This window comes from Amblyomma maculatum, chromosome 2, assembly GCF_055883805.1.
Source record: "Amblyomma maculatum isolate TAMU_Amacu chromosome 2, ASM5588380v1, whole genome shotgun sequence".
NCBI classification, from domain to species: domain Eukaryota; kingdom Metazoa; phylum Arthropoda; class Arachnida; order Ixodida; family Ixodidae; genus Amblyomma; species Amblyomma maculatum.
Window position 1 is genome coordinate 202,297,908 of NC_139345.1, and position 15,077 is coordinate 202,312,984.

The 15,077-nt window shown below is 44.1% G+C and overlaps 1 protein-coding gene across 2 annotated transcripts in view; it reads right to left on the reverse strand.

Moving 5' to 3' along the window:
- LOC146201080 (inositol hexakisphosphate kinase 3-like) overlaps positions 1–8,148 on the reverse strand; it is a 33,075-nt gene extending 24,927 nt beyond the window's left edge. The window contains exons 1-2 of one of the 2 annotated variants that reach the window (XM_084595626.1): positions 7,914–8,148; positions 7,563–7,833 (exon numbers count right to left, since the gene is read on the reverse strand). In XM_084595626.1, coding sequence (XP_084451752.1) covers positions 7,563–7,619 — 57 coding nt within the window. In that variant the 5' untranslated portion in view covers positions 7,620–7,833; positions 7,914–8,148. The remainder of the gene's footprint in view (positions 1–7,562; positions 7,834–7,913) is intronic. The other variant, XM_084595625.1, reaches the window with a different exon arrangement.
- Positions 8,149–15,077: the final 6,929 nt, after the last annotated feature.

A 15,077-nucleotide genomic window follows, 5' to 3' on the forward strand; every position in this document is an offset into this window, starting at 1 on the left:
GGGCTTAATGTCGCAAAGCAACTTAGGCTATGAGACACCGTAATGTAGGACTCTGGAAATTTCGACCACCTGTGGGTTCTTTAATGTGCACTGATATCGTACAGCACTTGGACGCCTTGCTTTTCGCCTCCACCAAAAAGCATCCGCCAAGGCCGGGATTCAATCCCGCATCATTGGGCGCAGTAGTCGAGCGTCATAACCGCTGCGCCACCCCAGCGGGGCGGTTTTCATGGATCAGGGCATCAAGGTGATCAGCTGAAACTACCAAATGCCACCCTGGTGAGAGGGTGCGACCTTGGAGTCATATTCGATTCACCAGTCAGAAGTGGACATTCCAAAAGGATTCTGAACCACAGATGCTCACAAGGCAAAAGTCGTTTGGGAGTGGTGCCACAAACATTTTTTGACTTCACCTCTTCCAAGGAATGGCCGCTGTACTTAACCGATTAAAACCCATTTGACTATTCTCTCACTAGGCCTAGTGTGCAGTGTTGTGACTCAGGAATGTGTGTGAGCATTGAAGTTTATTAAGCAAACAATGTAGATGAGGCAACACATAACCGAGCTTTGTACATTCCCCTCTGACCAGATGAATGGCTCTATACAACACGGCTTCATAAATATGTGGTAATGAAATGAAATGTGCCAGCAGACTAATAAGTCAATACACTAACACACACACACACAATACAAGTGGCAATACAAGTGGCAGAAGACTCGTGCTGTTGCGTTCCAGGCCACCTTTTCCCCCGGAAAGCCGGAGACTGGAAACGCGTCATCGAGTAATTTGAAATTCTGTATCCATGGTAACGTTTGTTTTGTTAAGCGCACAATATTTTGTATGTGTTGCTACTGCATCACATCAATATAAATATTTTATTACCATTCAACCATTCCTCATCTTCCATTGTGTTTTGGCTGTAGAGGCCTTGAAGTGGGTGTGTGTGTGCGAAAGGGAAGGGGGGGAGGGGGGGGGGGCTGCAGTGAAACTTCACTCTCCCTAATGCAGAACCCTGCGCACGCCTATGGCTGCAGAAAACCTGTAGCAGCACTGCTGGCAGTCACCCAGAGTGAAGAGAGCTGAGCATTTTACACTGATAATTTGAACAGAGGCAAGCAAAACATTTCAGTAGCACCAAAGTAGAGCTCAAGTTTCTTGGAAGACAACAGCTTTTAAAGCTTCCTTTTTTGCACAGCCTGCAAGGTAGTGTTGCCATATGCCGGACGTTCTAGATGTGTAAGCATGTGGACATGTACACATGGATGCTATGTGTGCTAAGATGACGAAATAAATCTCCATAATAAACTTGCCACAATAAAGTGGCTTATTGCTTCGTTTCTTAACAATAGAAAGTTCTCTATGTCGCATATTTCCAGGATATTTAAGCTTCATTTTTTTAAGGGCAATTACAAATAAATTAAAAAATGCTTATTTGGTCGAAGTGATTTCCAAACAAGCTGCTTAGCTTCGCACCCACAACCCAGCATTTTAACCAAGTGCTTGACTCACATTAATCAACACATCCTTAAGAAATATATTCAAAAGAAATTGAAATGGAAATCTCACACTGAGCTATTAAAATCTGAATTAAAGAGAACCACTATACTCGGTGGGCAAGGTAGGAAACTAACTTGCATCAAGAAAAAAAATGAAGCTTGAGAACACTGCAAGTAATATCGCAAATTGAGCAATGCATGCAGAACTTAGCCTAGAAACAGCGCAGTTGCACACCTATGAACTCTACAACAGCTGGAAGATGCAATGATCACCGATTAAAAAAGGCAAATGACCTCCATTAAGTGCCAGAACACAATGTTCGACACAGACATTCTTCTCAACAGCTGAGCCACAAATGGAGCTTGTCTGCAGAGAGCGACAAAAACAGCTTTCTTGGAAACTGTGAGTCAGCCAGCCAGTTACAAGTGCAACAACTGCTGTGGCATGCCAAGAAAACAGCAGTGCTCCCCGGCAACACATCCCTTAGGCAAGGCATCTGGCCCACAAGCTGCCCCTCCTACCAGCTGAATGTTCCAGCCATTGTAGTGGAATAATTTTGCTCATCATTCCTCTCTACTCTCCAGTTTCCTACAGCAGTAAACACAGACTCCTTGCTGTTTCACCATCCTTGCCTAACTCAACTGTTTCGCTTTTCCTGAGAAAGGCCTAGGAATTTTTTATGGTACAGATAAACAAAACAGTAGGTTTTGGTTCGTCAGTGACCCACCTTGTGGGAGCTCTTGACTTATCCCTTCAGATTTTTTCTGCTAGAGTTTCGTTTCACCTAACTTGGCTTCCTTTCATTTGTTTCTTATGCCACATTCTCTTTCAGTCTTGCTTCCTCCCACTTTCTGGCTACTGGATTTTGGAAGTGTCGGCACCCATGACACGGAGAAAAGTCCTCAGAGCCAGCACAACAGCAGCAGCTCGCTCTTGCCTCTCTTAAACAAGCATGGAAGACTGCAAAAACAGTTCTGTTCCCAGTGTTTTTAAGCTGTTCATTCCAGGACCCTTGCTGCATTGTATCATCCCCTCTGTGCCACCTTGTGTAACCGTGTTGCCTTCGCCAGACAGGATTCATCCAGATGGCTATTGGTGGTGAATGTGCAGTGAATAAGTGCCATCCTGCAGCTCCAGAGCAATGAACCAGCGGCAGACTTCACAAAAAAAGGGGCGGGTTTATTTTGATGTGCGGTGTGCGTCTATTGGCTTAAATAGCAATTTTTTGTGTAAGAGTCAAGAAGCACACTCTCTCAAATTTTCCTTCCTAGCAAAAATCAATTCTCTCACTCTTTATGTCTGTGCTTGTCTAGCAACGATTTATTGCCATAACCGCATTTTAAATTTTTCCCCGCTACTCAAATAATGCTGCGTCAAGACTAGAGAAAACTCCATGATCACCTTTACGAAATGCTGAGGTTTGCAATGGTAACAGTACCCCGATTTAGCTTCATTGGACTGTGCTAGCTTATGAAAGCGCACTCTGAGAGCAGTACGTCTGTTGGTTGAATACAGCAATTTGTTGGTTCAGGTCCCCACTGCCCCTTCAAAAAAGAAAAGAGTATGGACAATACAAAGTCAAGGATAGAGTACTGCACAATACATGGCAGAAAAAATTAAGTGCCATCTCCACTCGACAAAGTTATTTCCAAATGGTGACATTTATTGTGCCTTACAACAATAAACAGAAACAGTATCAATAAATACCAATAACATCAGTGCCCCTTTTGCCACCGCCCCCCATTCAGACAAGGCGGAATTCACACTGGATTACTACTGTATTCCATAAAGAGTTCAATGCACCCTCTTGCAACTGCATTGGATCTTAGCAGCGAATGGCAAACAAGTATGCCAACCGTCACATTATTAGCTTTCAATGATATATGCCTGCACCACACCTGCCCGGGTCACCAAAAAGGTGGCTAACAGTACAGAATAAATAAATATATATATATATATATATATATATATATATATATATATATATATATATAAATTTGTTTCAATTCAACAAAAAATACTCTGAAACATTTCGTTTTCATAATGTCTGTTTTGACACACAAGCAAACTACTTGCGCAGATTTGAAGCTCAATTATTATAAAGCCTCATCCTCACTTTTTCTGGTACTTCCATTTGATCTGTGTGAGCAGTATGGGTGCGATAAAATGACTGCGCACATACTTTGTGACTGCTCTCAGTTTGAGCGAGAGCGTGCCTTTCCGGCTGCTACACTGCGCTGTTTGGACTTTCGCGATCTTACTGGAGAAAAGATTCTGGGACCTTCGACAAAACCTTCATCACAAACGAAAGCAATGAAGGTGCTCTTGAAGGTCTTACAGGACTTAGGGTTGAGTTCCCAACTATAAAATTAAAGTGTGTGCCCTCTGTCATCATAACATAGTGGTCTAGGGACATATGAAAAACTCATTTCGTTGCCACTGTTTCTTCCCTTTTCACCCTTTGTTCCCCTTCCCGTGTATAGGGTAGCCTACTGGGCATTGCTTAGTTAACCTCTCTGCCTTTCCATTCGTTTTTCTCTCTCTCCATTTGATCACAATGTCAATGCCTGTGGCTTCTCTGCTACTGCTCAGTGTGGGTGCACCACACAACACTTGAAACTGGCAACCCACGATCCCTTACATCTTAAAAATAGAAATTGATACGTTATCTGATACCTTATAGATAAAATGGCACGGTGACACAGGATTGGACACTGAAGAGAGCATGGACGCAATGTTTTGCTGTGCTGACATTAAACAAACAAGCAATAGGTTTGGTATTGCTACAAAATTTCCCTGGATCTTTAAAAATTGTGCAAGATTTTCATTTAAAGATAGCGAAAAAGGGACTCACAATGTGTATAAACCACGTACTATTGAAACCAAGAAAAACAAAATTCTGTTCCCTCAAGTTTTCTCCTGTTTGTTTAAACAGAATGTGAAGGTAGATTTAAAGGCACTGTGCCTATGGCTATGCTATTCCTATCAGTACAATGCACCTTTATTACTATTTACACCCCTTAAGTTATATTACTCCTCCAGTGAGCTGTGTTATTTAGTGCCACATTAGCTTCTGCACTGACACCGAAGCTGTCAAACATGACGGACCCGTAACACACAGCCACATTGTTATATTTCATAAAAAAAAGTCTCTATGCTGTGAAGAAAACCTCACTGCATAACTAGACACCTGAGGTCAGAGATGCAGGCAATCGGATGATGAGTGACAAAACCTCCATTTTCCCTCAATGGAAATGTATGGAGAGACAAACAATCCATTCTTCTGCAGAAGCCAGCAACTGGGATGCTATTATTCAAGTTCAAAATGCTGCTACTACAAAAGCTCTCTTCTTGAGCAATAGGAGTCATCAAAACAGATTCTGAATAGTGCTTCCTGCAGGTCGAGTAAAGCTCCCTCAGAGTTTGGTGAAACTGTTTTACTGGTTTCTGAAGTTATCAAAGTCTGAAGAGAGCAAATCCTGCTTTGCACAGAACCCCTCACACATGGCAGAACGCATTGTCTTGTACACCTTTTTACCTCGACAAAAGTTGGAATCTATAATTGCAGACAAAATGACTGCACTACATATCCAAAGCAGAATATTTTTTTCTATAATAATCTAAACATCAGCGTGCCTTGCCATTATTAAAAGCAGTCGTTTTAATGTTTTGAAAATGCCTATTTCAATTTGTGGTATTAACCCCAAAGCTACGGTTTTACGGCTTTGCCCATCATCTAGCGAGTGAAAGTCAGTAGGCTAGAGATATCAGCTACATCCACAATTCATTACTCAACTGCACCGAATGCTTTTACTCGATTCACAGTAAAAAATACTGACGTTGTTGTAAGCTGCTCATAAAAGAAATGTAGTAAAAATTCCAGGAACACAGAATCAGACAACATACTACGAGTTCCCCAGCTTATGCTTGCAAGAAAACGGTGAACATTTCCAAACAACCTAGCCTTTTTAAAAAATAGACAAAGCGCTAACAACACATTCACATGAAAGGGGACATGTCCATGCGCATGTCCGTGTCCCCTTTCATGTGAATGTGTTGTTAGCGCTTTGTCCATTTTTTAAAATGTTGCACCAACTGGTCCAGCAAAAAGTCCTTCTTGAAAACCCAGCCTTGCCCCCCCCCCCCCCCCTGGACTGTCAAGCGTGCAATATGGCTGCAGCCAACAACTACACCTACTTGCTAAAAAATTATGAAGAAAAAGAGACAGTACTATTATTTTTCCTGGCGATCTATTGCGTTTTTTAATGGCACAAAATTTAAGCACAACCTTTCAATTATTACTGCAAGATGTGGTGGCAGGTCATGCAGCACGTGGCAGTGGCAACATGAAGAAAAATTAGATAAGCTAGGTAAGCAGACTGATGTATGTAGGCCATTATAACAAATTCTAATTGGAAAATTGTTAATAATATTAAGATGGAAATTACACTGGCAATTGGCATGAACATCTAACTTTTTCTATGTTTCTTGAGATTTTATTTGTACACAAAGGCTGTACAAGAACCCTCTCTTCCTGCCTCATGCATTACCCAGGGTCTCAAGGGTTCATAAAAAGAAATAAATTATACAGTACTACCAGAACTAACCTTCATTAGTGTTCCAAATTTTCGGCATGAGTAAAATAATAAAAAACTTCTCATCAACGTCAGCTGGTCCAAATAAAAAAGGTATCAAATCTTTACGTTGTTAAATTACTATATTCTTTTGCTCCTTTCAATAAACACAATATTTCGTAGCAGTGCGAATTGGGCATGCCACACTCATTCTTTGCCTACGTTAGCAAAGGATCGAACAACATTCCAAAAGACAGGCACAGACTAAAGCAGATTTTTACGGTGGCTTAGTATTACTTGAGCAAATACCCAGATATTTTGCTGTCTATGTGGGCAGCAACTTCTGCATTAAACTAAACCACCTGCATGGGGCTGGGTTAATCCACTATGCAGAGTTGCAAGGGGCTGTGATTTGTGTTCCTTGTGGACTAGTCATGCCAGGTGAACCAGGATTCCAGGACTTTTCACGGACCTAACAGCAGTTCCTTAGCAGCGGTCACTGTACTGTCTAAAGGTGGCCCAGCAAATGTCGACAAGGCCACGTCATTTGTACGGCTTTGGTGATATGTCCTTCTGCTATGCATGTTTCGCAGCAATATTCTGTTCTGCCGATAAGACATCACAATTTTAAATTAGCGCTTGATGAACCACGCCACTGTTTTCTGGGTGGAATTGACTGCATGCATGACCTGTCGAAGTGACGGAAGCACGTAACTCCAAACTTGAGAAGGCTGTTCTTACCGCACCTCTACAGTGTCAGTACAAGGAATTACTGCGCCAACAGGCGGATCGTGAAGCCGCACACATGCATGCAAGGTGGCTGGCTGCACGTACATTGCGCGGCTCACATGGAAAACAAGATGCATCGTTTCTCCGTTTTCTGTACTCGCTCTGTACAAAATGCCACACCTTACACAACGGTCCGCTATTCTGGATTCTTTTATGCATTCCCGTAGAACCAATGCAAGCCTGAGCATATATTTGGGAAACGCAAGGAGGATTATTATTTTTTTTTTTTATCACAGCCCGAAACCTGCGAATCTACGGGGGTGCATTTTTCTACTGGCCGCAAAAAGAATGCCTCCGCGTCTTATGATTCGCCCTCATAGTAACAGGCAAACACGGCATATGTCGCTATAAGAAATAAATTAAAGCACCACTGACTTGCAAACAAGCTCTGCACATATGCGGGAGCGACAGGTTCGCGCATGCAACTGACTACACCGAGTCGGCGTTAGCCTGGTGCTTGTCACTGCCTGGCACCACCCCAGTCAATGTCCCATCGCTGCGCGGGACCAGATCAAGGCACGCAGCTGACAAAGGTGATGCAAGCAAGCGCGCGACACACACACTATCTGCGAGTACCGCTATATCATGTGGGCCATCAGCGGGTCACTGCCACTGGAGCACCTCTTCGGCGACTGATTCCGTCGTGCCTCGCACGAGAGAGACAAGCAGTCGCCACCAGGCCTGGCGCGAGAAATACTCACACGAGCGTGTGGGGGGGGAAGCGTACGCAGCAGACCGCTCGACGCCGCTGGAGCCATGGAAAAACACCGCGTGACCCGAGGCCTACAGAGCCGATGCAGCTGCTGTGATTTCCAGGAAGAAGTGAGAGGGGCATCGCGGTACACTTCTTTATTTCCGTAATCCCCCAAGAAGGTTTATTGCTCTTTTTCTTTAATGCTCGGTTTGCTTGTCTCTCTCCCGCTCTCGAGGAACCGCTGGTCGCGTTCTGTTCCAAAGAGGCAGAGGCGGCTGCTGCGAAAAAAGAAGCCTCCCACGATCTCCCCACTGCGAGCCCAAGAGTAAAGGAAACAGCGCCAGAGGTGTCGCCCTACCTTGTCAGCGAAAACTGCAAGCGTAAGTCTCTCTGTCCACACTGCGTTGAAGAAGCAGGCATCGGCGTCTCCGAGACACCACTGTCGGGCTTTGCAGTAGCGGCACACACTCGTACAGCACTCCACCATTCGAGCGCAAATCATACACAAAATGCCCGCACGGCAACAGCGGCGACTCAGCTGGCCAGCAAGCTGCGCGGAAACGGAAGGTTTTCCACAGTAGCTTTGGCCTCCACTGCTCTGCGCATGCCCGGTTGTTGCTATAACAATGGTGACGCTTGGTTGGTTACAGCCAGTGCCTCCTGGCAACAGCCGGGCATGCAGTGTAGGCCAATAAAAGTTATTATTTTCTAAAAAAAAAAGAAAGACATTATTTTTTAAATTACAAATCTCTCAACTTTCTTGTGCCAGCATGACTAAGCAAATCACGGAGGCATGCAAGTTTTGTGACGTCATCTGGGTGAGGTTCTGACCGCGAATTTCGAATCTTTTGCTTGGTATGAATTACAAATTCAACGACAAGAGCCCGCCGCGGGTTTTCAGTTTATGGAACTGATACTACTTGCAAATGGTACCATTTTACAAGGAGTACCACTTGCAAGTGGAACCCGTGCCATTAACCACTCTGAAATGTTCCCACTTGATGGTGGTTTTCGGGCGAAACCCGACAATTGATCCCATTTTTGCTCCCAAATTATCATAAGAAATCGATTTTTCCTCGATTGCTAGAAATACTGTGCCCGCGGGACTACTCTGGCCATTTGAGCGTGCGAGAAGCACTACATATATCCTACAGGACCTACATGACTACCGACCTCTATGACATCAGTTTAACCAGAATTTGCTTGATACAGGTGTTAAAGTTGTGGACTATTGGTACGCAGTTGTGCGTTACCTCGGGCTAGCAAATGTCGCCTTAACATATTGTGCCTACATAAGTATGATAGGCACAATTCTCTTCTTGGGCTCCAAGATTACCTCGGAAGGAGATTGCAGCCATGAAATTAGGAGACGCCTGCTTCTGGGAAAGAGAGCAATGGTTAGCCTTGACCGCCTAGTAAAGAGCAGGGACATTAGTCTGCCAACCAAGATCCGTATAACTCGTGCTATGGTCTTTCCAGTTGGGATGTATGGATGCGAAAGTTGTACTGTGAAAAAGGCTGACCGCCGAAGAATTGACGCGTTTGAATTGTGGTGCTGGCGAAGACTCTTGAGAGTTCCTTGGACGGCCAGAAGATCAAATCAATCGATATTGTCGACCATAAACCCTGACTGCTCATTGGAGGGTCAAATTCTAAAGTTAAAGCTCAGCTACTTTGGTCATCTGGTGAGAAGAGAGAAGTCGCTGGAGAAAGATTTGATGTTGGGAAAGGTTGAGGGTCGCCGGAGAAGGGGTAGGCAGCGAAGGCGATGGTTAGATGGCATCCTCGAGGCACTGCAGATGAGGTTATGTGATGTTAGGAAGATAGTGAGAGACCGGAAAGCGTGGCGTGACATGGTCCATAGGGTCACGAAGAGTCAGACACGACTGAACTGAACTAAGTATGGTAGCTTGAGAGAAACGTTCTCAGCTGAGATACTTCCAACGACCGAACGAGTTCGTATGGAAATTAGCCGAAAGGCTAATTTCCATACGAGCTCGTTCGGTCGAAAAGCCGTCGGCGTCATAGAGTAGTCGGTACAGTGTCGGAAATAATCGGGGGCTGCTTAGAAAAAATAATATCATGGTAATTTGTTATTCTATTTATCTATAATTAATTGGTTTGAGATATGCGATGACAAGTTAAGAAATAACTGCAAATAATTGATTAATTAGTGAAGTGGAAAAGTTGTAAAAGGGGGTTCGAATGTGTCAAAATGCTCAGAAAGGAAAGCGAATGCTTGATTATGCTAATTAAGAGAACTCAGATTGTGTTATTAAACAACTAATTAATGAAAAATCGGAGAAAGGAGGTTCAAAGATGTAAACATGCTCAGAATTTAAAGCCAATGTCTGATGATGCTAATTGAAAATTAGATTGCTTAAGTGATCACTTAATGAACTGGAATAATTTTAAAAAAGAGAAATAGGAAAAAGTGGGTTCAAAAGTGCCAAATGCTCAGTATGAAAAGCCAATGCTTGGTGAGGGTAATTAAGAATATTAGGTTGTGTAATTGATCAATAAATAATTCGAATAAATGAAAAAGAAAACATTGGAAAGAGGGTTCATATGTGTCAAAATTCTCAGAATGGAAAGCCTGTTGGCTGATGCTAAGTATCGGAGTATAAAATTGGAGAAAAAAGGACAAAAGGAAAAATGCAAAACTGTGTGTGTGTGTGTGTGTGTGTGTGTGTGTGTGTTTGTGTGTGTGTGTGTGTGTGTGTGTGTGTGTGTGTGTGTGTGTGTGTGTGTGTGTGTGTGTGTGTGTGTGTGTGTGTGTGTGTGTGTGTGTGTGTGTGTGTGTGTGTGTGTGTGTGTGTGTGTGTGTGTGTGTGTGTGTGTGTGTGTGTGTGTGTGTGTGTGTGTGTGTGTGTGTGTGTGTGTGTGTGTGTGTGTGTGTGTGTGTGTGTGTGTGTGTGTGTGTGTGTGTGTGTGTGTGTGTGTGTGTGTGTGTGTGTGTGTGTGTGTGTGTGTGTGTGTGTGTGTGTGTGTGTGTGTGTGTGTGTGTGTGTGTGTGTGTGTGTGTGTGTGTGTGTGTGTGTGTGTGTGTGTGTGTGTGTGTGTGTGTGTGTGTGTGTGTGTGTGTGTGTGTGTGTGTGTGTGTGTGTGTGTGTGTGTGTGTGTGTGTGTGTGTGTGTGTGTGTGTGTGTGTGTGTGTGTGTGTGTGTGTGTGTGTGTGTGTGTGTGTGTGTGTGTGTGTGTGTGTGTGTGTGTGTGTGTGTGTGTGTGTGTGTGTGTGTGTGTGTGTGTGTGTGTGTGTGTGTGTGTGTGTGTGTGTGTGTGTGTGTGTGTGTGTGTGTGTGTGTGTGTGTGTGTGTGTGTGTGTGTGTGTGTGTGTGTGTGTGTGTGTGTGTGTGTGTGTGTGTGTGTGTGTGTGTGTGTGTGTGTGTGTGTGTGTGTGTGTGTGTGTGTGTGTGTGTGTGTGTGTGTGTGTGTGTGTGTGTGTGTGTGTGTGTGTGTGTGTGTGTGTGTGTGTGTGTGTGTGTGTGTGTGTGTGTGTGTGTGTGTGTGTGTGTGTGTGTGTGTGTGTGTGTGTGTGTGTGTGTGTGTGTGTGTGTGTGTGTGTGTGTGTGTGTGTGTGTGTGTGTGTGTGTGTGTGTGTGTGTGTGTGTGTGTGTGTGTGTGTGTGTGTGTGTGTGTGTGTGTGTGTGTGTGTGTGTGTGTGTGTGTGTGTGTGTGTGTGTGTGTGTGTGTGTGTGTGTGTGTGTGTGTGTGTGTGTGTGTGTGTGTGTGTGTGGAACGCTATATCACGAAGGCGCGGCACCCCCCCCCTCCCTCCCTCCGCATTTTAAAAATATGACACCAAATTTTGAAGTTGAGATAGCGATGCGACTTGACTTCTGAATGAGCCGAGCTACTTTAAAGCGAGTTTCATCCGCAGGCTTTGCTTGGAACATATTTTAATTTGATTTTATTCATATGCCTGGAGAAATGCCCAGTATACCGCACCCATCGGGATCGACATATGATCATGACGCAGACTGATACTAAAGTGCTCTAGAATACTGATACAGTGCTCTAGAATACTTTAACTACGAGTTGGGAAAGCGCTGTGAGTTGTGACGTCACTAAGCGTCTACTGATACAGTGCTCTAGAATACTTTAACTACGAGTTGGGAAAGCGCCGTGAGTCGTGACGTCACTAAGCGTCTGCTGATACAGTGCTCTAGAATACTTTAACTACGAGTTGGGAAAGCGCTGTGAGTTGTGACATCACTAAGGGTGCGTTCCAATACCCCCTCGTAGACGTCTACTTAGACGGCTACGCGAGCAGCCGCCATCTTGGGACGCGTTCCAATTCTCGCGAAGCAGTCTCGCGAAGACGGCTTCGCCGAAGTCAACATCGATGCAGACTACTTTGCTGTCTAAACATGGCGGACAGAGCGCGTTTCGCGCTGAGTGAGTCGCGCGTGCGGTGGTTGCAGTAGCTGTACGGTGGTCGTGCTCTTTGCGAACGTCGGAGTATGCGATCTTTCAAACGTGAGTTGTTACGTCAATGTATGCGCTAGCTAGAGGCTAATTTAGCTGTCTTTATGGTCGTGAGATATAGCACTGCAGATTCTTTTACCGCGCTAAGAGGAAAGCGTGCGTTGGATGCTGTTGGTCTTCTTTTTTTAACTTGTCGACGACTTTCTTCAGTCTGCTTCAGTCTTGATGTTATCGACGAACTCGTCGCACCTCGCCGGGAGTCAGGACGGCTGCTGCACAGCGCACGTGTGTGCTTCTATCTTGCTGTAGTAGCCGTGGCAAACTCTTCCGCGGATTTTCAATTAATCTCGGAAGAACGAACTCGCCTGACGATGCCGACTTGTTGCGCATTGATTTTTTTGTGCCTGTACATTATTAAAACAAGTTGTCTTTGGTTTCCTCGTCTAGTGACTACAGACAACAGGTGTAACGGCACAGTTTTTCGTTTGCTGTAGCCGGTTATCACCTTTCGTCCGTAATCGCCTCAAGTTTACAGTATTTTGCATGTTTTCATTTTTACAGCTGTGTGAATGAGACATCTGAGAAGCATGTACACTTCAGCATCAGTAATAAAAAAGGAAAAACGGACTAACGTTATCTTCCGTCAATTCGTGAGCATGCTCATTGCGTGAGAAGTCTGTCTGCTACAAGTTAACCTACTAATAGTCCATCTACATTGTGGCGATTACACATGTAATATTGTTGCTGCAAAAAATCGGCGAACCGTTAAAAACGTGATTTTTACCTGTATTGTCGTAAATCTTTAAAGAAAACAGCGTTATAATAGTTGTACAAACTTTTTAGTTCAACCTTTATGCCGCGAGGTGACGCTAGGCGTAAACAGGTAGACGGTGCGACCCGGTTGGAATAAGCTAGAAGCTTGGTGCAACCGGGTGAAAATAAGCAAATCGTTATTGCAACCCATGGATTGGCTTGGCTTTGTTTATTATTTTCGGATTGGGGTTTTTGCAGGAAAGCCAAAGGCAGATCACGTGTCGTGTGTTTGTAAACGACGTTTGGAATGTGTGGTCGTGTGAATCGCGTTTTTTGCGCCGTGCACATTTCGTGCCTCAGTGCTCATCTTGCAGTTTCTTCATGGATTACGTTAGTAACGACAGAGGCGATAGACGCAGTAGAGAGTAGAGGCTTCGTGCATCCACGGAAGTTGAAAGAGTGTTCCGACCTGCGGACCCCGTCGGTCTCTCCGTTCATTCTGCAACAAATCATATTTGCGTGTTGCTTCACGAACAGGGCATCTTGGATTTATTTTTGAAGCATGAGTGGTGCACAGTGTGGCATACTAGAAACCAAGAGCGTATGTAAAACGCCTGTGTATGGGGATCGTGATTTGGTTTGTGCTGCCATAGAAGAAAAATATTCTCAACGTGTAGGTGGTCTTGGCTTTCGTTTTGAAGGTTGCGATTTTTATGTAATCACCGTATGTGATCGCTTGGCTGATTCTGGAAGGGTGTTTATGTGCTCTTTCTTTTGCAATGCCGGGCACTCCAGATAAAACGGGTCTTTTCGAAGCTGCGAGCAGTTTTCCCAAAACTGCCTTAGCGAAAGGACACTTCTATTTCGCGTTATTCACGAGGTGTGCGCGTTCGCGTAGTGTACAAGAGTGTGTAAAAGATATTTAGCATTCACCCGTTCCTACGTTCCCTGAATCACACAGGGTATAGGCACTAAGATGGAGCCGAAATGGTGCCTTTCGCCCTCAATATATCCCAATATTAACTTCGAAAAAAATATCCAGCAGGTTCGGTACTGGATTTTCTTTTACCGCTTTTCTCAAGTTGCGTCGCCTGTCTGCACGCATTTTTCACGTTGCCCGCATTCTGCTGAAGCTGCCTGAATTGAACAAACCTCTATCCACTAGTTTGATCCAAGGCTTTCTGACCGACCGCTCGCGGTTTTTATACTGCTAATACTCAGTCCTTTTTTTCAAAGTTTTCTTTCAGCTATGTGTTCCACAAAGCACTGTCCCTTACTCAACAATCTCCCTTCAGTAACTTCTACCATCCACATTTTAGTTGATGACTGTGTACTTCGCTGCTCTGTAACCAACTCATCCGACGCCTCTGCCTTATATCTATATCTAATTTGCATACAATAGTGATGTGCTATGTGGCCTCCGTCCCTGAGAATCTTTAAACTGTTGATTTCTTCTCACCACTGCCAAAACAACACATCCTACTTACAAAATTAACACTAGTATTACTTTTTCAAAGAATTCGTTTAAGTACCTTGGTGTTCACCTCACTAATGGCTTAACATTGTCTTACCTTGTAAGCCATGTAACTAATTACTCTAATAAAACTGTTGGATACCTCTATCGTAACCTACCCATGGCTGGCACCTTCTTGTGTAAAATTACTAGATTACAAAATCCTTGTGTGATCACAACTTTAATATGCCAATGATATAGTTGATCCACACTACTGTAATTTTACTGAACCTTATGAGCCTGTTCAAAACCATGCCACCAGCTTCATTCCCTCAAATACTCCTTCAGCATCTCTGCCATGAAATCTCTGTTACAGTCTCTGTTCTCATCACTGTACTTCATGCCCCTGCCTTTATCACAAGCTTTTCATACAAGACCTCATGGCAGTCGTCTCGGCTAACCTGTGTATAGAACACCTCGCACAGGTCATCGTAAAAGTGGCGTTTCACCGCATGCCCGCCCAACTACATTTCATGAGTCATTCTTCGCAAGCACTGTTCACAACTGGAATCATCCCTCATCAGTGATCCTGTAAGCTTCAATACTGCCATCGAAGAACCTGTCTAATCATAGCCATGTATACCACTAGCCTGTCGCCATTTATCACTGTGCACAAGCCCATTCCTTCTGTAAAGTCTTGCATTAGGACCTCTGAGGTATCAATAAACACATAAATAAAAGCATGGTTGATAAAGATTCCTTACAATATGGGAACTGTGATTATGTTCGGCAGGAATATATATATATGTAACTGGATCATGTTGAACGGTGTTAAGCTGTCTTTCCTGTGATATTGAACTTAGAAATTAGGATACTGAGTGATAACAC